This window comes from Cuculus canorus, chromosome 2 (genome assembly GCF_017976375.1).
Source record: "Cuculus canorus isolate bCucCan1 chromosome 2, bCucCan1.pri, whole genome shotgun sequence".
Taxonomy (NCBI): domain Eukaryota; kingdom Metazoa; phylum Chordata; class Aves; order Cuculiformes; family Cuculidae; genus Cuculus; species Cuculus canorus.
The window spans coordinates 31,432,348-31,454,478 of record NC_071402.1 but is presented as its reverse complement, the minus strand read 5'-3'; the positions used below and the strand labels follow the sequence as shown (position 1 = coordinate 31,454,478).

Sequence of the window (22,131 nt, the reverse complement as noted above, 5' to 3'; positions counted from 1 at the left end):
ACAGCTAAATCCTTGGCCATCCTTCACTGTGGACAGTTTTCCAAGGAGCCACTGGGAACCTGTTTGGATTCTACCACAGGTCTACAAGTCTGCAGTCTTCTCCATTCTGCTTCCTGGAGAGGAACATCTCAAGACCACCACAAATACATAATATAAGTATTCCAGAATACTAAAGAGACTCCATTGGTAACTGCCATCAAGGACACTTTTGTGGACAGACTAGAAGCAGAGTGAGTTAAATACAGTATTTTCTCCAGTTTTCTGCATAAACTAAAAGAGGTGTCATTACACAGTAATTTATCTCAAGCACTTTTAGAGATTTAATGACACTTTGAGTACTTTCCACCATGACTTCTAAATCTCCTTAACTGGATTCCCCACAGTAGTACTACAGAAAAATAGTAAGACAATAAAATAAAAGGGTAGCATACTTTATTAAGTACCGTACTACTTTTCTTTTTCTCAAGGAGTGTTGACCATGCAGCTGTGACAGATAATGCATTGATAACGTCAAGTTGCAAAACCTGGAGAATATTGCAAAATTTAGAAGGACAAAGTGCAAGTTCTTTGCAAGTACCTGAAGTACAAAGGCTTTTTCCTCCTTCTTAAATGGATAACCTGTTTGACTTTCCTTCTAATTTCTAAGTTCTAAAGTATTTCACAAATATTTGGATGCCTTTTACTTTCTGTGAGCACAGTTCAATAAAAAACAGTAGCTCCTTCAATAACAGAATACTCTGCAGGATGATATACATTAACTATAGAGTGGGAAAAGTCATAGATTTAAACCCCAGTAAGATCCAAACGAAAGTAGTAACTCCAATGGAGGAATATAACATACCATTTCTGGAACAAAGCCTATGACTACACCAGCAGGGTGGTCCTATCCCACCCACTGAGCAAAATGTTTTTAATGCCTTGGCTACGCAATTTATGTTTGCTTGCAAAGGCAAGTAGCATGCATGCTGGAATGTGAGATATGGATTAAGACATGGAGAAGCGAGATAGGAAATCGGTAATCTGACTGCTACAATTAAGGGATGAATGACATATTAGCATCAAGCAGCTTGCAAAGAATGCATCTTTCCATAACCATGTGTTTCCCTAAGCACTGTCATCCATAGCTAAAAAGAATTTTCTGTCCAAAGTTAGTTACAGAAAACAATAAAATGGGAAAACTTATTTGCGGTAACAAGTTAGTACAATACCACAATAGCTAAAGGCCTAACAGCTTGGAGATACTCGAAACAGCACTGGAAATGGCCCTGATCAACCTGACACAAGTTTGTTCTGCTTGGAGCAAGGGGTCTGAACAGATGACCTCCCGAGATCACTTTCAACACGCATTATTCTATTCAGGAAAGAGAGAATGCTGGGTTCCTGCTATATTAAAACAAAACCCAATACATCAAGCTACTTACTGACCAAGTATATATGGATAAGGCACTTACCTCAACCAGCCACTTAAAAAAAATTCCCTAACTACTAGCTCACCAGACCTTAATTATCCCTACCTTGTAACTACTATAAGTGTGCACTGTTGCTTAGAAATAAAACTAAATCCCAGGAATTTAAAAAAAGTTCTTGTAGACTTTACTAGGGTAACAGGTCAGTGATTCACACAGTTCATTTACCAAACTCCTCTCTAGTGTACTTTTGTTATCTTTTGCCCTAATGAATGCAAGTTAAAATTCATCCCCTTTAAAATCAACTGTATAAATGCAGTACAACTAAACATTCATTCAAGAATTTGCAGTCTTTGCAATTCTTAAAACTTTTGAACAATCAAAATCAATAACAATCTAAGACTTTTGGCTCACTAATTCACTGTGCAGAAGAACATCACCTTAAAGGCAACAGGGCCAAGGCAAAAAATATATCACAAAACCTGACATCCAACAGTTAGTTACTGGCCTTCCATTCAGATGTTGCCTAACAAACACTGCCAGCTCAAGAGTTGTCCTAAATCTATGAAAGAACAAGCATCAAGCTTTGTTTTTACCACCATTTTTTCCCTGCACACTGAAGTTCTTCCAAGAAATTAGGGGAGAGACTCAGGAGAAGCACTGAGAGGACTGATGTATGACTACAATGACCAAAATTTCAACATATAAGCGTACAAGCAATTAAAGGTCAAAGTAATTTCTCTGGGTCCTGCCTTCCCTTTACAAATGAAACTATTTGTCTAATGCTTATGATTCTTTATTTAGAAGTTCAATATATCTTATTCTGGTCACAATAATCACTCACATGTTGTGCCTCATGCCTTTAACTCATCTCAAAACAAAGAAGTACAGGTCTACGTCTCCCCTCGACCAAATAAATTCAAATACCTTCTAAACCTCCAGTTTTTACCGTGTTCACAACTTTGTTTCTAGCAGTAATCAGTGATTTTAGAGCTTTCTCAAAGCAAAAGCTCTGTTCCTGTATTAATAAGAAAGAAAAGTTTAGGAAAAAAAATAACATTTAAGAGCTGACACTAACAGTTATTACTTATTTACTCTAAAATACTGTCAGCCTCTAGTAAATGGACACAAGAAGGGGACCGGGGGTAAAGCCCCTCCCACTGTAGGGGATGATCAGGTTTACGACCACCTGAAGAACCTAAATATATATGTCTATTGGACCTGACGAGATGCATTCCAGAGTCCTGAGAGAATTCATCTACTGAGGCTCGTAAGTAACAGCACAACATCATCCCACTTAGAGCACAGTTATAATCAAAGACAACATGAACTCAGAGTTGTTCTTCTGAAGCCCACTGTCTGCTTTGCATTTTTCCCCACCATAATACAGCTCTCTTCCCTCCCTGATTAGTGGCCTGAGGTTTTGTCCTGTTAAAAAAAAATATACCTAACTGAAGTTCATACAGTTTCTTAACAGATTTCACTTACAAGCCCAATTATTTATGCACAAAGACAAGGAAGATTTCTTCAGTCTCCTTTAAACAAGAGAGACTTACATTTTATTCCATACAAACAGATAAAAGTGAAGAACTAACACAGATTTCTTGCTAGCAAAGGGTTTTGAAAATTAACTACAGTAGAAAGCTGAAACAAAAGCGGGATTTGTGTTATTTAATAAAACTACTGAAGGAAAAATAGTCCAAAGAAAAAGCATGACAGGAGGACCCATGATTCAAAGTAGAAATAAAAGCAGTGATTTAGGGAAAAATCTAAGATTAATGACTGCAGAGTCACAAAGGAAAGCTCTGAAAGCAGTCAAGGAGAAAACTGGAAGCTTCCTTGCTAGTACGCAAGAAGATGTTTATAAAAACCTTCATATATATCACTTCTTATGTAAAATTTGACACAAGGCCCATTTCTGGAAAGATAGCATTTGCACACCAGCTTATACTACAATGACATGAAATCTTTAAGGGAATTACTTTAGTTATAAGAATTCTAATATATTCCAATACTAATTATTTCATAGGTACAGTCCAGTAGAAGAAATATCAGTATAACTAACAAACTGCAGCAGACACCACATTCATCAATTTCTGCCCATACTTGAGTAATGATTCGAATTGCACCCTCACTGGCAGCAAACCTCAGATCATGTAGTTTTGGAATAAATATCTATGGTGTCTGTATCCACCTTTTAAAATTTTTAAGAAAGCAGGAGAGGAGCGAAGAAAACAGAATCACTTTTTAATAAATATGGTACTACAAAAACAGCATTCTAGAGTGTGGTGAGCACTGAAAGCTTTTCCTCCTAAACTTTAAAACTTAGAAGGAAAGAACTCAGATTTTATAATTCTAAAAACCAGGAAAACAACTCTTTTTGCCTAGAAAAAGATGAGGGAAACTGATGGCATTCATACCTTCATTAAACCTTTATTAACTTTGAAAAACCTTGCATAATTCGGGTTTTAATTGTCCAGAGTTGTTTCCCATCACAAACTTAAAACTACGAGCATCTCCAAAGAATCACCAGAAAGCAAAGCAAACGTCTGCTTTCAACCAAATGAGGAACATCCATGCATTCTCTTCAGCACAGTGAAAAAATGTGGTTTTATTTTAGAAGGCAAAACAAACAAAACTCTTCAGCCAAAAATGCTGGAAGTAAAAAGCTGAAATTAGGCATTAAGCATCCCCTGGTGAGAAGCAGTGACTAAGTGTTTTGGCAAACTATCATTTAAATTTCACTGTAGATATTGGGATTTTTTGCGACTAATTTACGGTGCAAGACTAGTAGTATATTGTAAAAACCTCTTCCATCAAAAGCTTGGCTCCTTATTTTTCTAAATACTTCCGGATTAGGCTTTAAGGAGCACAGGTGCAGAAGCTGAGGTATCTGTATACTCACTGTTAACTTGAAGGTAAAATCTGGCAGTGACTTTGCTCCATACAATGTGCTAGAAGTCTCAGTGTCCCAGCACAACTTGAGAGCATATCTGAACTGAAGTCTCTGGAGAAGAGCACCCTCTCCCCTGCAGAACATTTGAGAAAGCATGATCTACAACATAAGCTTTCTATGCAGCTTGGACAAAACAGCCTGACAATATTTTAAATCTAAGTTTTTAAAACAGAGAACTTAACACTGCTCTTGCCAATCCATTTCAAACCAGTTGAGATCTAACCCCTGGAAAATGAAGAATATCTTACTTTATTTTTCAATTTAGTCCTAAGTAAACTACAACAATACTGAACAAAAGCCTCTAGGAAATCCCATTTAGATAGTTACTGTAAGTGGTTATCCAAGCTGTCCTCATAAGGCAAAAAACGCCAAAAGTAATCCTGGAAAAGAAACTCTGATGTTGCTTTCTTACTAGCATGTATTATGATTGATGTTTTTTTCATAGATTGATTTGGGTTGGAATGGACCTTTACAGATCATCAAATCAACAAAAGAATCCATCCTGTGACAGGAGGTTGTAGAGAGGAGGGAGCTGGCCTCTTCTCCCAAGTCACAGGGGAAAGGACAAGGGCGAATGGCCTCAAGCTCCGCCAGGGGAGGTTCAAATTTTTCACAGAAAGGGTCATTGGGCACTAGCAGAGGCTGCCCAGGGACAGGGTTGAGTCACCATCCTTGGAGGTATTTAGAAGACAGGTAGATGAGGTGCTCAGGGATATGGTTTAGTGATTGATAGGAATGGTTGGACTCAATAATCCAACGGGTCTTTTCCAACCTAGTCCTTCTATGATTCTGTAATTTTCTAGGTCTGGTTGCTCAGTGCTCCATCCAATCTGAACTTGAAAACTTCCAGTCATAGGGCACCCACAACTTCTCTGGGCAAGCTGTTTCAGTGTCCCACTATCCTCGTAATTCTTCCATTTGTCCAACCTAAATCTATCCTCTTTCAATTTAAAACCATTGCCTCTTGTTCCATGACTACAGGCCCTGGAAAGAAAGATGAAGAGAGATTTTTTTACAAGGCCTCTAAGTACCAAAAGGCCACAATAAAGTTTCCTCAGAGCCTTCTCTTCTCCAGGCTGAACAATCCAAACGCTCTCAGTCTTTGTTCCCAGAAGTGCTCCAGCCCTCCAGTCATTTTCATGGGCCTCCTCTGGACCTGCTCTTTCTTGTACTGAGGACTCCAGAACTGGATAGAATATGTCTATCCACACACCTGGTGGGGTCTCAGGAGACCAGAGTAGAGAGTATGTATTTACCCACAAATTATCTGAAAGACAAGCTTGCTGGACTAAGTGCAAAAGCTTCTGGCTGAAATTCCATGCCTTATGTCAGTCAAAGTCAGTCTAGATGGCCAAAGGGAGCTCTTCCAGCCTAAAAAACAACTGTTTAATCTTCAGTTACACAAGCACATGTTATACACTCACAACAGAGATACCATTTTTCCAACATCCTATACAAGCAAATAAGTCTTCTGGCACATAACTCCTAAAGAAGATCTCCAAGAGCAGTTCTGCTTCATTGACTTCCATGTAAGAAGAATTGTGACTAATTAAGAAAGCAGCTACTACACAAAAATATCTACAAAGCTATTTTGAAACACATGTAATGCAGAAATAAATGGTTTTCACTGAAGAATATCTTCATTTTGTCCAAGTTACAGTCCCTATTTACCAACCTTTCTCACCCCCAAAAGAAAAAATATGAAAAGGACTAAAATGCAGTTTTACTAAGAAAAGGACTATACCTGTTTCATACCATTATCCAAAGGGAAACAAATAAGGTTATAGGAAGCTATAAGGGTAATAGTTGCAATACTTGGCAAAGAGCATTGGAAGACTTTGCCTGGCCATAAATACAATTTTTAAGCTAACTTCACACACTGAAATTACACTTCAAACAAAAGTGTTTTGAATTGTATTTTTGAGTGGAGATCAGGAAAGGATTACACTTGCCTTTTAAAAACAATGAAAGATTCATCATACACTATTTGATGTCAGCTTACGTTCACCAGCATCAAGCTCCACATTATGGCATTCATTACAATGTTGACTGATGAATACAGTATATTCCAAACCTAATTTTATTTTTACATACAGAATAACTTCTAATTAAAAGTATCTTGGCTGTGCCGAGAACATGCAATATACTTGTATGTATTTGTATATATATTGTTCTCACAATTATGAGCCAACATAATATTGTGGACTAAGCACATTTTTAAAAGAGATGCAAATAACAATTTACCAAATACACATAGCACTTAACCAGTAAAATGCCACGGTGAAAGCAATCTTTGTCTCTCATAATTACATTTTTCAATTAGAGTCATGCAGATCTCAAAAAGAAAAGGAAAAGATCACAAGAACAGGATTTGTACGCTGTGCATAATGTCCAACAGGTTTTCCTGAACTGCACTTCCAATATCAAAATTTCTTTGTTGTCTAGAAATCTCTTTATGTTGCTGTTAAGTCTATTTGTGGCTTTTTTCTGTTTGAAGATGGATATTTCTTAGACTTATTGTCAAGATGCAGTACGTGAACTGTTCTTCAAACTCATGAAAGAGCATAATTATTCAGAATACTTTGTAAAATGATCTAAATTACCAATGTCTTATGACATGCTGCTAAATCAAATGTAACAATACTATTCATAACACAAATGTATTTTTTTCCAATTAACAGAGTAACATTGTATGTCCTACAATAAATACTGTGCTATCACAGTAAATCCAAAGACAGGTGATTTTTTTTTTTGTCCATTATGGCTATACATGCCCCTTATTAGAATGGGCAAAGGAATATTCTATTTTGTTTGAGTCTGAATTTTTTTGTTTTAAATGTAGCAACACACACGACTAAAATTTAAAACTATACAAGGTCTGACACAAAAAAAAAGCCTGAGACTAATCCTAAAGCTCAAGAAGGAAGAGCGGGAGGGGAAAGACAAAGAGATGGTTATGGAACTTGCTCTAACCTGTCAGAGAGAGACAAGGCTCAACTCAATCGTCTCTCTCAGTAAGAGTGGACCTGTGTTCAACCATAGATGTTTTCTTACCCTCAGTCAGAAAATATCACTGAATAGTGGGTTAACATCAAGACAATGCACCAGCTCACACCACTTTGTCTGTGAGGCAGCTTATAGATAACAACAACATCATTGTGCTTGAGCACCCACTCTATACGTTAGAACTGTCTCCCTGCAATTTCTGCATCTTCCCAAAGATCAAGTCAGTGCTCAAAGGAGCCCATTTTTGTCAGTAGAAGATGTGAAAGCAAAACCAACAGAGACCCTCAACAGCTTTTCAGAAAATTGTCTGCGGAATTGCTTTGAAGGTTGGCAGCATCCTATGCAGCTGTGTGTTAACTCAGAAGGGAACTATTTGTAAGGTGATCGTAGTTTGTTTTCTTAACTTGTTAAATAAAGAGTTACAGACCAGTCTTTTTTTTTCTCTTGTGTCAGACTTTATACTTCTTTTTCCTGTGACTTTATGCAACTGTGCTTAGGAGGAACAGCATGAAACTATAATAGAGTGCATCAGGGGAAAGGAAGGACTTCATAGCTGTACAAGAAAATTCAGCACCTACAGCTGCTTCTAGATCCTTTTTTGAAGCTTCTTCTCAATCAATTGCCCATTTAAAACATGAGAAAGCAGCAAAGTCATATTGTTAACACACTATAATGCCACCCAAATCATACAAACGTACAATGTGCTGCACTGCTTGACTCAATACAAACTTCTTAAATGTTTGTAGTAAAAGGAAAATCTTCAAGTTATCTTCACATTTTGTTAGGATACACAGTGCAGAAACTGCACAACAAGATTTACATACAGAATTTCAACTGCAGCTTTGAAAATATGCTGTTGACCAGCCAGAAAGATTGCACACTAAACAACACTGAGCTAAGAATTTATTCCATAATATAAAATAGTACATAATTCAGTCACAATAAAGCTGCTTATTTTTCTTTAATTTAAATAATTTCTATACAGAATTTAAAACAAAATATTTATCTATGTCTTTCCTTCACAGACTATTCTATAGCAAAAAATTAGAACATTGCAATGGTATCATTACAAGACTAACAAAACATGAAGCTCTCAGAGAGGTAGAAAGAAAGAATGGATGAAAACAAAGAGGCAAAGACAACTGTACAGCCAAAAGTTCATTGATGTTCTGCTTTAGGGAATAAAAGCCAAGCCAACGCTTACCACAAGTTCTTCATCAGTAATGGGAAAGCAAACAAATTCAGATCACTTACAGTCACCTAAATATTTTTACCATCTCATGTAATACATCATAGAATCATAGAATCAGCAGGTTGGAAAGGACCCACCGGATAATCGAGTCCAACCATTCCTAACACTCCCTAAACCATGCCCCTAAGCACTTCATCAACCTGTTCCTTAAACACCTCCAGGGAAGGTGACTCAACCACATCCCTGGGCAGCCTGTTCCAGTGCCGGATGACTCTTTCCGTGAAAATTTTTTTTTCTGATGTCCAGCCTGAACCTCCCCTGATGGAGCTTCAGGCCATTCCCCCTTGTCCTGTCCTCTGTCACTTGGGAGAAGAGGCCAGCTCCCTCCTCTCCACAACCTCTTTTCAGATAGTTGTAGAGAACAATAAGGTCTCCCCTCAGCCTCCTCTTTTCCAGGCTTAACAACCCCAGCTCTCTCAGCCGCTCCTCATAAGACTTGTTCTCCAGCCCCCTCACCAGCTTCGTTGCTCTTCTCTGGACACACTCCAGAGCCTCAACATCCTTCTTGTGGTGAGGTGCCCAGAACTGAACACAGTACTCAAGGTGCGGTCTCACCAGTGCCAAGTACACAGGGAGAATAAACTCCCTGGACCTGCTGGTCACACCATTTCTGACACAAGCCAAGATGCCATTGGCCCTCTTGGCCACCTGGGCACACTGCTGGCTCATGTTCAGTCGGCTGTCAACCATTACCCCCAGGTCCAGCTATGGAAAGAGATAAAAAAACAGGAACCAAGAGATGATTCCTACAATCACCTGAACCTCTATGTCCATGGCTTTTTCTGTTTCCCTCAGCTACCTCCAATTCACACATAACCCCCCCCTGCGGCTACAACAGTTCCTGCGCGAGCTGGGATGAGGTACCTCAACAGCAATATTCCCATCTACCAGCCACCCCAAAAAGCATACAAACACCAGTTCATCTGCTGGTGTGAGCATACCAAAACTGCCTGCAGAACACCCAAAAGGTCTAACCTTCCAGTGTAAACCTGAACAAAAATCACCTAGCTCCTGAATCAGAGAAAGCAGGTGAACCTACTGCATGGATTACATCAAAACCAAAATGGTACAGTCCTAAGAACAGCCCACGCTGTTCTAATCCAAGCATGAGCTTGTGCAGCTAGACTACTTAGACAAAACACTGCACCATTTCTTTGAGCAATTCCGTGTCTGTCTTTGCATTTTAGGCTGCTGTAGGGAGTTGCCATGCTAAAATGGGACACTGGCAATCCCACACAACAGCACTCTCTCATCTCCAGTCTGACAGTTTCTCCATTTATCACCACTCTCCCTTTCCAGGCTCTTTTTCCAGGCTCCTGGAAGGCAAAATGCTGTTTCAATAGCCATATTTAAGAGAGTAACTGGGATCTCCCACAGCAACAGTGGATATAAATACCCTGTTGATAACAATACCACTAGGAAGGATTTCAATTCCTATTTAACTTTTACATTATGGTTCCATTCACCTTCTTCCAGATATCTCACATGTAGCACTTGCTTTTGTCCATGATACTGGCAGTCCCACGACAGTCTGAACCTGGGGATTCCCCTCTGACAGTCAGTCATCCAAGGCGTACCACACACAACTCACGGACCTCCAGCAATGCCCAAGCGATCGCTTGCTGACCCGGAGCTACCTGAAGGAGAGAGTTCCAGAAGACAACTGTAACTCACTGCTCCTTGAGCTCTGCAGTCTGTCTCATGCCAAGGAGGGAACTGTGCCTTCCCACATCAATTTGTGTCCCTGAGCCACCGGTGTCTATCACAACCATGCCCAATTTTACTGTAGTATAACTACATCCTCCAAAGAGACAGTATGCATCATTCTGCCATCCAACAACATTCCAAGTCCTGTCTACAGCGAGAGTGCTGCCCAAACACCATGTGAATTTTACAAAACCCCATAATTTGAGCACTTCTGCCATAAGCAAACCAGGTCACTCAACAAACCCAGATGGGCCCATGTCTGGGAGAAGCCCAAGTCAGAACAGCCAAGTCTTGGTGCCTCAGCCAGAGCATTCACAGGCTAGAACTTCACCTTCCCAGAGGTCAAAAGAAAGACAAACAGGCTCATTCCCACTATGATGGAAACTGGCATGTCAAACAGATCCAGGTGAGAGGATGCTGAGAAGCCTGCGATGCAGTCCTTGTTTAGCACAAACCTGAAAGCATCAGGATGTGTTCAGAGTGCAGCAGGAGCATACTTAACTCAAGTTTCTCAAATGCAGACGCACAAGCTGACAAAGTAAGCAAAGAGAAACTTTCAGGTAAAGAAAACTCATTCCAGCTACCATAAATCCCACAACTGGCAAGTCCCCACTCTCAGTTAGTCAGCAGTTTCCAGTACTTGAATGCTGGCCAGAAGTTAATCTGCCTGAAAGAGTAACCTCTCTGCTTGGCATACAGGTTTTTTAAAATGCTGTCACATTTGTAATCAAACCAAAAATGTTTTAAAGTTATGCATTAACACTGGGAAAGTACTCGATCCACACAAAGATTATAGGTGTCCTAAGAAATATTACCCTACGAAAATTACATATGAAAAAAAGCACTAAATATAAATAAGTATTTTTCTTCTTAGATAACTGCAACTCCAGTAAAAGAATCTTCTAAATGTTAACTTTGGTGAGAAGACAAACCAAGAGAAATATTTCACATCAATAATAACATTAAAAATCATTCTGATTCTTTTAATGCTTGTTTTCAAAACAGTGTTACACATTAAACTGAGGTTGCCAAGATACTGCATAAGAAATACAGATACACATTATTTATAAAAAATATCCATGTAGTTTTCAGAAGTGTAATACATTTCTTTAAAATTATCAGGTTTGTGTTTTAGTTTTTAAACTCTCCCCTAACATTCCAAACTCTCTCAGCCTTTGTTCCCAGAAGTGCTCCAGCCCTACAATCATTTTCATGGGCCTTCTCTGGACCCACTCTTTCCTGTACTTAGGACTCCAGAACTCGATAGAAAATGTCCATCTATACATCTGGTGGGGTCTCAGGAGACCACAGTAGAGAGTATTTATTTAAATCCACAAATTTATCTGAAATTGCACAGCTCTTGCTGTGCAAGAGCCTCTGGCTGAAATTTGGTGCCTTATGTCAGTCAAAGTCAGTCTAGATGGCCAAAGGGAGCTCTTCCAGCCTAAAAACCAACTGTTTAATCTTCAGTTACACAAGTAGATGTTATACATTCACAACAGAGATACCATTTTTCCAACATCCTATACAAGCAAATAAGTCTTCTGGCACTTAAATCCTAAAGAAGATCTGCAAGAGCAGTTCTGCTTCATTGACTTCAATCTAGGAAGAATTGTGACTAATTAAGAAAGCAGCTACTATACAAAAATATCTACAAAGCTATTTTGAAACACATGTAACAGAGAAATAATTGATTTTCACTGTAGAATACATAAGTAGATAAGGCAACTCTTTAAATCACCTATTGAAATAGTTTTTATCTTCTTATCATTATGAATACTGATCTTTTAATTTTTAAAATAGTGACAAGAAATTTAAATACGTGGTCACCCTCCTGAAATTTCTGAATCCTTTCAGTAAAGAACCTGTGGCTGACTAAGTAAATTTCAAAATATATACATTTCTAGAAGATTACTTTCTAATCTCTTTATTTCAGAAATTAGTTATTACAATATACTGATACCAACCCAGTCTCTTCCCTTTGAACTTTGGAGAAAGTTATATTTCTGCCTAACAAATGCCTTCCCTTAAAACACCGTACTCAAGGAACTGAATAGGAGATTCCTCAAATGTGGTTCTTTTTCTGCGACATCCATAAACAAGCAATGCCCTCTGCTGTGCCGGGAGTGGAGGTTCACCTGAAGCTGAGTGCAGCCTCCCTGTCTGCTGCCTCAACAGGACCCGCAGCGGGACATCTCTGCTGCTGAACAAGGGCTACGTTTCTGCTCATGTCACTGAGCTCAGACACACACACGACAGTTTGCATCCCAATAGTCTAAAAGTACCAACAGAGAAATTTTATCATGCCGTGACACATATTGCAGACCAGTAGCACAGCTAACACAGTGATAACCCATTTCTTACTTAGTTCACAGTGCATAAAAATATTCAATTGATTCTTAATTAGTTACTTGATTCTTATATTTTCTTCAAATACTGGCAGCATAGCTCAACAACCCCTTGTCTACCTGCATCAATAAAAATCATCACAACCTTCCTAAAAGGTAAGGTTTCCTATTTTGCTAGGCAGGCAACTTCAACCTGCAAATAAAGGTAACCCCTAAAGCATTTCCCATCCTTCTAAAAGATTTCTTTATACAATTCCACAGAGAAGAACAGAACTTAAAACTTATCTTTTTTTTCCTTGAATTTAAGAATCCCAGACTGAAACGCTATAAAAGCATAGAAGGAAAAAGCAGCAAGAAGTATGCTGCCTGCTGCAGGCAAGGTTAAATATGTGGGTTTCTTAGAATATTTTGCTAACCATGCTGCTAACTTTTTAAGAATTTTAATCAATATTCATTTGCCTGCTCTGCAAGTTCCACTATTTGCAAAACACTAACAACAGAAGGGTAAACTGAATAAGAAAATAAAACATCAAACCCTAAAAACTTACTAGCACAGCAAAGAACACCACGCAACTATGAAGCAAGGTCAGCAGTACGCATTTGCTGCTGCACCTATAAAACTTAAAAAGCTACCTAGGAAAAATATCATCACGATTTTTGAATTATCTTAGACGAATGCATGTCAACATGCCCATTTGCCCAGCTTCCTGACACTTGTCTAGAATAAGCCACTGCCTACCAGATACCACAGCATTCACTCAGTTTCAAAAAGGAGGAAAAAACAGCTGGCTTAAGAAACCAAAACAGAAACATCATCAAACCTCTCCTCCCCTGCAAAAGAAATGGAAACAATAAGGACCCAAATATCATCCCTGTGCTCTTACAGGGTGTAAATACACTGCTTCTTTTTCTTGAATTTTAAAAAAATTTATCTGTGTCTTTCTTTCATGTATTATTTTATAGCAAAAAAAAAATAGACTATTGCAATGGTATCAACACAAGATTAACAAAACATGAAGCTCTCAGAGAGGTGGAAAGAAACAATGGATGAAAACATAGAGGTAAAGACGACAATACAGCCAAAAGTTCATTGATGTTCTGCTTTAAGGAATAAAAGCCAAGCCAATGCTTATTGCAATTCCTTCACCAGTAACAGGAAAGCAGACTATTTCAGATCACTTACAGTCGTCTAAATACTTTTACTGCTTCATGTAGTATATGGAAAGAAATGAAAAAAACAGGATCCAAGAGATGATTCCTACAATGCCCCGAACCTCTATGTTCATGGCCTTTTTTGTCCCTTCCAGCTATCCCAAATTCATACATACTCCTCCCCAGGGTGTAAGTACACCAAAACCCAGGCAGCACTTTGTACCTGTCTACTTGCCAGGAGAGATAAGGAACACAAGCTTTCCTTTGGGTGTGGCTCAGGTAAGTGATAAGCAAGACCATTCATCTTGCCTTAAAGAGCAGATCCTGCAGATGCATGGCACCCCAGAAAGGTTCTTCAGCTAGAGCCACCACACCCCTTCCTCGGGAAATCATCTTGGTCCCCCTAGAAGGATAAACTTATTTTAATCCCTAACAGTCTTCTAATGCTCTGACATTTTCCAGCTGCATTTGGCACATCCTCCCATAAGTATTACCCAGGTCACAGTTGCTCCTACCTGTTCAAAGTTTATTTATCAAATATCACACTTCCTAGCAATCAAAAATCAGTTAAAACTGCTGAAAAGGTGATTTCAAGAAAACTACTCAGAACCAATAGATTACTCTGCTAGGCAGCCCCTCTTCCATCTTCCACCGCTAACTCTTTCTCATGAAACCCCACTCCCTTTTCTGCATGCTCTTAAAAGAGCAAACAGTGAATAATTATCAATCACACTTGGGCTCACCCAGCACTTCGCTAACTGGGCTAAGAACAGCATGAAAGTAGACAATCTTACTTCATCTCACTGTCAAGCTTTTAACATCACTGTGACATTGCAAAGCAAGCTACTGGTCTTCCTCTTGTTCGAATGAGAAAGCAATTCAGCAGTGTAGAGAAATCCAGAGTTGTAATCCTCCAGCTCTTCATTTTAAATTCCTATTTTGACTTTTGTATCGTATTATTTATATTTGTAGATGTAATTCCATTTGGAAACAATGTTGTGAATGCTATGTAACATTTGAGTGAGTTACAAACCTTTAAAGGATTGATGATAATTTATTTATAGATAGAAACAGTAAAGAATGTGTTCCTAGCTTCTTACTCCAACAGAAAGAATTAAAAAAGAAAAAAAAAAAATCAGCAACCCCCAAATCCCTGAAGCAGCATGCAACTTCTACATCTTCTACATCTAGATCGATTGAATCCCTTCCTGAACTCATCTGCAGACATCCCTCTTGGATACCACCTGAGCCAGCACCCTGGGTCAGAGTGCGCATCAATCTTTGCATAGCCAGCCTTGCCGGTGTAGATATTCCATAGAAAACAGAATGTTACAGATTACACAGTAATTTGGGATTTCAGGTCCTCGATCCAGTGACATAGGCATTTATAGTTCTTCACTCCAGTACTAAGCCAGTCCTGCAATTAACCCGTCAGCATTAATCTCTGTACCCTTCTGCACACACTCCAAGTAATCCCAGCCCCTGATTGTGGTCCAACAGAACTGGAAAAGTAAGAAAAAGAAGAGAGACAAGGATGAAGAGCAGCGTGGAATCACTTCCACCTAAGGGAAAATCAGAGGTCAGGTTTTTTCAGCCTGGAATAAATATTCTGGCATACGTTAGTACATACACACACACAACTTTTTTCCATTTCCCTAAACATTTGTCAATAGCCACTGTCACAACAGGGAGAAAATGAGCATGACAATAAAAAACGCAACCACAGAAAGTGATGGTTATTCACAAAATCGTTACACTCATTTTACCCTTTCACACTCATTCTTTCACATATTTTATTTACTCACATTCTCATACCCACAGACTCACAAGAAGCAATACCAAAGTGGTCTGGGCAGGACCACTTGAGTACAACACTGAGTATGAAGGATGCCAGCTACGAAGGCCTCAGCACATCACTGAGATTCTTCCTGTCTGGCAATGATACACTCCATTTTGGACAAATCTTTTAGACCCTTCAGGAATCAACAGTTGTTTACAGGGTGGTCCTTTGCTCCATAATCTCACTTATTGCAGCCTCAATAAACAGCAGGCTGCTGTTCAGTATATATCTCTCCATGTTTGTTTTCATGGTGAAGTAACAGGAAAAGAAATGGCATGTAAGATATGATACAAGACTGTTGCCCTCCTCCTCTTGTTTGAAAGCAAAATCTGCTCTTGATGAATCATCTGTGCTCCTGTCTTTTCAGAGTGCAGGCCTTGACAAGAACATGTGATCTTCAATTTTATTCCTGAGAGCAGGGTTGTGGAATCATTTAGGTTTGAAAATACCATTATGATCATAGAGTCCAATCATTAACATAAGTCCCAAACCATGTACCTAAGCGCCACATTTACACATCTTTCAAATGCTTCCAGGGATGGTAACTCAGACACTTCCCTGGGCAGCCTGTTCCGGTGCTTAACAACCTAACAGTCAACCCAGACTTTCCCTGGCACAACTTTAGGCCATTTCCTCCCATCCTATCAGTTGTTACTTGGGAGAAGAGATCAACTCTCACCTCGCTACAACTTCCTTTCAGGTAGTATTAGAGCGATAAGGTCTCAGCCTTTTTTCTCCAGGCTAAACAACCCCAGTTTCTTCAGCAGCTCCTCATGGGACTTGCGCTCTGGTTTTCCACGTTAATATATATTATTTTTTCAGGCCCTGATCCACTCCTTCTTTTGATGCCTTCAGACACATGCATTCCCACTCCTGTTTCATTGATACCAGCCTTAGTATTTCCACTACAAATCTCTAGAGCACAGCCCTAACAGTTCTTTGATCTGACCTGTGAAAGCTGTTTTAATTAAACATTTTCCGCATCTTCCCTGCCTGGCTGTAAAAGCCAGAACACAGTTTTGCTCACAGAGCTGTACCTCGCATCCTAAACCCAAAAGGACGTGTATGCTTCCTATGTCAGATTTTTGTAGGGGAATGTTAAAAAGAGACTATAAGAACTATCGTGTGCACGTAGGACTGCCGCTGTGTAGGGAGAATCAGTGAGAAGAGAGGCAAGAGAGTTGGGGTTGTTCAGCCTGGTGAAGAGAAGGCTCCAAAGAGACCTTATAGTGACTTTCCAGTACCTGAAGGGGCTACAGGAAAGCTGGGGAGGAACTATTTACAAAGGCATGGAGTGATAGGAACGAGGGGGAATGGGTTTAAATTGGAAGGCAGAATATTTAGACTAGACATTAGGAAGAAACTCTTCATGATGAGGCACTGGCACACGTTGCCCAGGGAAACTGTGGCTGCCCCATCCCTGGAGATGTTCAAGGCCAGGTTGGATGGGGCTTTGAGCAGCCTGGTCTGATGGGAGGTGTCCCTGCCCGTGGCAGGGGGGGTTGGAACTGTATGATTTTTAAGGTCCCTCCCAACCCAAACCATTCTATGATTCTATAATTGTGTATCAGGTGTTCGCGCTATAGGGCCACAGCGCTTCTATCCCGGTACTGAGAGTCCGAAAGCGGCACTTGGGATCTTGTCCCTGCCAAAAGCAGAGCGGTTCGTAACTGGATAGGCTTTAAGGTCCCTTCCAACCTGAACCGTTCTAAGACGCGACGAAACCGAGCAGAGCCGCCGCTTCCTCGGGGTAGCGTGAGCGCAGCAGGAACACGCGCCGCCCGCCCCGCCTCGGCCAGCCGACACTGCGCCCGCGGGAGGCGATGCCGGCACCGCACCGCTCCCCCCGGCTCCCGCACCGCCCCGGACACGCCCCCAAGCAAGGTCACGCCCCCAAGCAAGGTCACGCCCCCGATAAAGCCACACCCCTCGGTCCACCTGGACACCTCCCCGCCCAGACACCGCCCCCAAACAAAGGCCATGCCCCCGGTCCGTCCCTATATGACCACGCCCCCAAGCGCGACTCATTGTACAGCCCCGCCCCCGCAGACAAGGCCCCCGCCCCCTCAGGCACAACCACGCCCCCAACGCAGCTCTTGGTACAGCCCCGCTCCCGCCCCCTCAGACGTGGCCACGCCCCCTCGACGCGGCTCCTGAAACCGCACCGCCCCCCCGCCGTGCCCTCACCTGCCGGGGGCCCGGCCGCTCCTCTGCCTGCCGCGGGAAGGTCCCGTCTCCCGCCGCTCCCGCCGCTCCCGCCGCCGGGACGCCGCCACACCGCCGCACCGCCGCCAGCCGCCACGGCCGCGATGCGGCCCGGGCGGAAGCGAGGGCCCAGCTCGGCGCCGCCATCGCTGCCCGCGTGCAGGGCGTAGCGTCAGCCTCACGCCCGGGTCACGGCCGCGCGCACGCGCAACGCGCCACGCTCAGGCCGCGGCCGCCATCTTGGGTGAGGGCCGCCCGGCCTCGTGCCCGGGGAAGGGCGGGGAAGCGGCACAAAGCGTGGTTACTGTTACAGGAAGTCGAATGGGTTTGATGTAAGCTGAAGTTTGATCTAAGTAATTGTAGTGTTTGAAGGTCAGACGGAATGTCCCTCTGACACCGTGGTTTTTTTCAGAGTGCTTTTCCTGACACTGTTCGTTCTGACACTGAGAACGTCTTGTATGAGGTACGATCTGGGCTGAACAGATGTCTCGTCTGTAATTTAAGAGTCTCCCTGTCTTAAATGCAAGGTCAGGCAGAGCTGGAGCCAGCTCCAAATAAGCAAGAGCTTTGACTGCTGTGAAGTTCATAATAACGGGCCCAGAGGAGGCTACAAGGATGACCAGAGGGCTGGAGCACCTCCCATACAGGGCAGGCTGAAAGAGTTGGGCTTGTTCAGCCAGGAGAGGAGAAGGCTCCGAGGAGATCTTACAGCGACCTTCCGGTACCCGAAGGGGGCCTACAAGAAAGCCGGAGAGGAGCTATTCACAAAGGCTTGTAGTGATAGGATGAGGGGGAACTGGAGAGGAGCAGATTTAGACTAGACATAAGGAAGAATTTCTTCACCGTGAGAGTGGTGAGGCACTGGCACAGGTCGTCCAGGGAAGCTGTGGCTGCCCCATCCCTAGAGGTGTTCAAGGCCAGGTTGAGTAGGACTTTGAGCAGCCTGATCTAGTGGGATGTCCCTGCCCATGGCAAGGGGGTTGGAACTGGATGATCTTTAAGGTCCCTTCCACCCCAGACTATTCTATGATTCTATACCATTAGAGTTAGTCCTTGGAAAGTAATAGCCTATGCATAAGATTTCTGGGAAAATGTATACATATGCCTGTAAGCGGGAAATACATTCTGTAAGCAGCTCTTGTCTTGTTGCAGGATTGATGGGACATCACTCCCTCATGTTTCCCAGGCCTGATAAAGGATGCTTGCTTTCCAAAACGAGTCTTAGAGAGTTTATTTGCCAGCGTTTTTGGTATCAGAAGGAGTGGGCCCAGAAGCCAGAGCAGCTGGTCTCACAGGCCAGGAGTAGAAACAGTGGCCATCCTGCCTGAGGGAACCAGAGAGCAGTGCCAGCAGCGACCTTAGCACACAGACACGCTGGGAGGTCACACGTACACTGCAACAGGTGCCCTCAGCCTGCTCGCACTCAGGGGCAGAGGAAGCTGAAGCCTATGTGATTCTCCATCTGCAGGAGGAAAGTGGAGTGCAGCACGTCGCAGAGCCAACCCTGCAGCCACTTGGTCTGGAAAGAAAAGACTTTTCTTCCTTTATACCCAGCAAGTCCAACTCTGGACAAGATGAACCCTCTATTTGCCCCATGAGACAGATGAAACGAGAACCTGTTCAACAAGAATCATCCCAAAGGACCTGCCTACAGCGTACTGACCCTACAGAGAAAGAAAGGGCTCTACTCTTGTTGTGTTCATTCAATTCTCTATTCCATTGTTAAGGTGTAGGTGTAGTGGCTGAGAGTACATCTCTAACCCAAATTCTGAACTCCTTTAATCAGGGCTAAATTTATATAAGCCACCAGCAGTCTACGTAGGCCTCATGTACTCTAGCAATGTTAGCTCATCCATGCAGATTCCCCCCAGTACAGTAATAGATGTCAGTACTACTTCAAACCCATCTTAAAGAAGTGTTTCAATTACCAATAAAAATTTCTTACCTATTTACATAATCTTCCATATTCACCAGACAATACATCCTCACATACAGATTTTTATTAAGCTTCTTACATGTAACTAAGCATATATACTACATCTGATATGCTAACAAGGTTGTTGGGAGTCAACATTTTTTCCTCCAGACATCTCTGGATGTTGGAAGCAAACCGCTCCATCAATTTCTCACAAATGTTTGAGAAGTTGTTTCCAGTTCTAAGCAGGGTGATAAAACACTTGCCAAAAGTTCCAACCTTACTGACCATGTGCCAGAAACATACAAAATACAATAAATTTGAAGAGTACATAAAATAAAGCAACATGTAAGAGAACAGATCTTGCAAGAGAACTATGCTGTAGTATATGACACAGTACAAGTCTCAAAACAGATTTCTGGGATCTTAACCAGGAGCAGGGGTGCTAGCAGTACAGGCCTTTAACACGAAAAATAGTGTAGCAGATGTTTTTTGATGGTTAGTCTATAAGGGAAACAGAACTAGCATTTGAGAGTAGTTCTCTTGATGCCTCAAAAAGAATCACTTTCATGTTCAGGCTTATTCTTACAGTCCATGCTTCGTAAATGTAGATGTGACACCACCATGTGTGAATCAGAAGATGAATCTATTTATGAGTGCTGAAAAGTTCAGGAGTGTATCTTACTATATTAACATCACATACAAAAAATAAGACTGGAAACATTACTATGAACCAAACCAGCTCTACTAGGCATCTTGCTTTCATTTGTGATGGTCAGAAGTTTCCTAGGTGGATAATCCACAAACAAAGCAGTAAGTTTTCAATGTTATGTATTACCCTACCCGCATGTGTTGTATGAGGAAGACGCTCATAAGACAGTACATGACAACCCGTCTATAATCCTTCTACAAATAACTTGTTTAAAGCCTGTTGAAGCTGAATTCTTTTCTTTAGCTGGGAGTGATCCTCCTAGTCTTGTGTACCCTGCAGGCAACACTTGACTGAAAGGATCACAAGGGAGTGAAGTAACAAGCTTCGGTTTGGCAGCCGCAGTAGACTCGTGATGATCAAGTTGAGCAGTAGTTACAGATTCAAAAGAAATTACGTATCCACACTATATGTACAGTATAATTAATTTCTCAAAAGAGTTTTTTTCATTGCTATATTTTAAAGGTTGCCTTACAGCTAAGTCCTTTAAATGCTTGAAAGGCATAAAAACTCCCCTTCCCACACAAACCCCCAAACAATGTATTTTTAGTTTCAAAAATACTTTGAACCCACAAACAAGCTTGGTATCAGTTAATCTGGTAAAATAACTACGTGCTAAAGAAAAGCACATCTGGTGGAAAGAGCGCAAAGGATGTTAAAAGTGTGCTTAGGTTTGCTTGCAGCATCTGGCAGTGGGTAGCAGGACAGAGGCAGGAATCTCAGTGGGTCTCCTCCTCCTGTGTCTGTTCTGCAATAGTCTCTGTGGCACTGGCATTGGCAGCAGAGTTGAGAACTTCTCCAAAGTCTCCTCCAGCAGGTTTGCTTCCTCCAACTTTAAACTAGAACATAGACAGAGGCTCAACACAAACCTGCAATTACCTGGCATGCCAAATGTGGTTAAGTGGATAAAACCCAGTACCTCTGCATGAAAAAGTTTAGTAACTTTTTAGCAGAGCAGCTTTTCCAGTACCCACCAGCTACCACCACATTACTGTAAAGATAAGTCTTTAAGTATCATGCAAAAAACAATCACCAGCAGCAGATTAACGTAACAGTCTCCCTTTGACTTTGAGATACACAAAGCATGAAGCAGCCCTGAAACCAGGGATTCTGAAGGCACAGACACACCCTGAAAAATGGATACAGGTATGCAGCCTTTTAAGCCCTTAAGGCTTGAAAGATTCAGAGTTAAAACATGTTTCTGTATTGCTCAAGAAACAACCTTGAACAGTTTTCAGTCTCAGCAGTTCTGGAGACCTTCAGTAAATCATAGTAACTATTTTAACTTTTTCCAGGTAACGTATTTTCCCTACAGTATATAGGCTGTGGGATGGCAAGAGTATTAAAGCCAACTAGTTTGCAAGGGAATGCCTAATTCCTCATGCTATCACCTGCATGCTTCTCATCCAACCCATTTTGCCCAAAAGAACAGTCAAATCTGGTTCCAGTTACATGTATCAGTTATTTTTAAAGTGATTTTTTTATCTGGAGAAGCTATTAATCATTGATTCTGGCACTTAGAGCTTTTGTGAGTATGTTATAAATTAAGGAACAAAACCCTGCATATTTTATGCCAGAAATAAGAGAAACATCCAAAGCTATACTCCTGTGTAAGATACTAGTCCTTAGAAGGCA

At 41.4% G+C, this 22,131-nt stretch overlaps 1 protein-coding gene and 1 long non-coding RNA gene across 9 annotated transcripts in view; one reads left to right on the top strand and one right to left on the bottom strand.

Annotated features, from left to right (window-relative positions):
- The window catches only part of LOC104068087 (tumor protein D52), a 125,418-nt gene that overhangs the window by 64,736 nt on the left and 38,551 nt on the right, over positions 1 to 22,131 (bottom strand). For 2 of the 8 annotated variants that reach the window (XM_054058558.1, XM_054058559.1), the window contains exon 8: positions 19,907 to 21,335. In XM_054058558.1, coding sequence (XP_053914533.1) covers positions 21,216 to 21,335 — 120 coding nt within the window. In that variant the 3' untranslated portion in view covers positions 19,907 to 21,215. Of the gene's footprint in view, positions 1 to 17,854; positions 21,336 to 22,131 lie in introns of those variants that run through there. The other 6 variants (XM_054058555.1, XM_054058556.1, XM_009570928.2 and 3 more) reach the window with 6 other exon arrangements.
- On the top strand, positions 18,189 to 20,328 carry LOC128851233 (uncharacterized). Its single transcript, XR_008448503.1, has 2 exons — positions 18,189 to 18,335; positions 19,025 to 20,328. It is a non-coding gene; the product is annotated as an uncharacterized LOC128851233 (long non-coding RNA).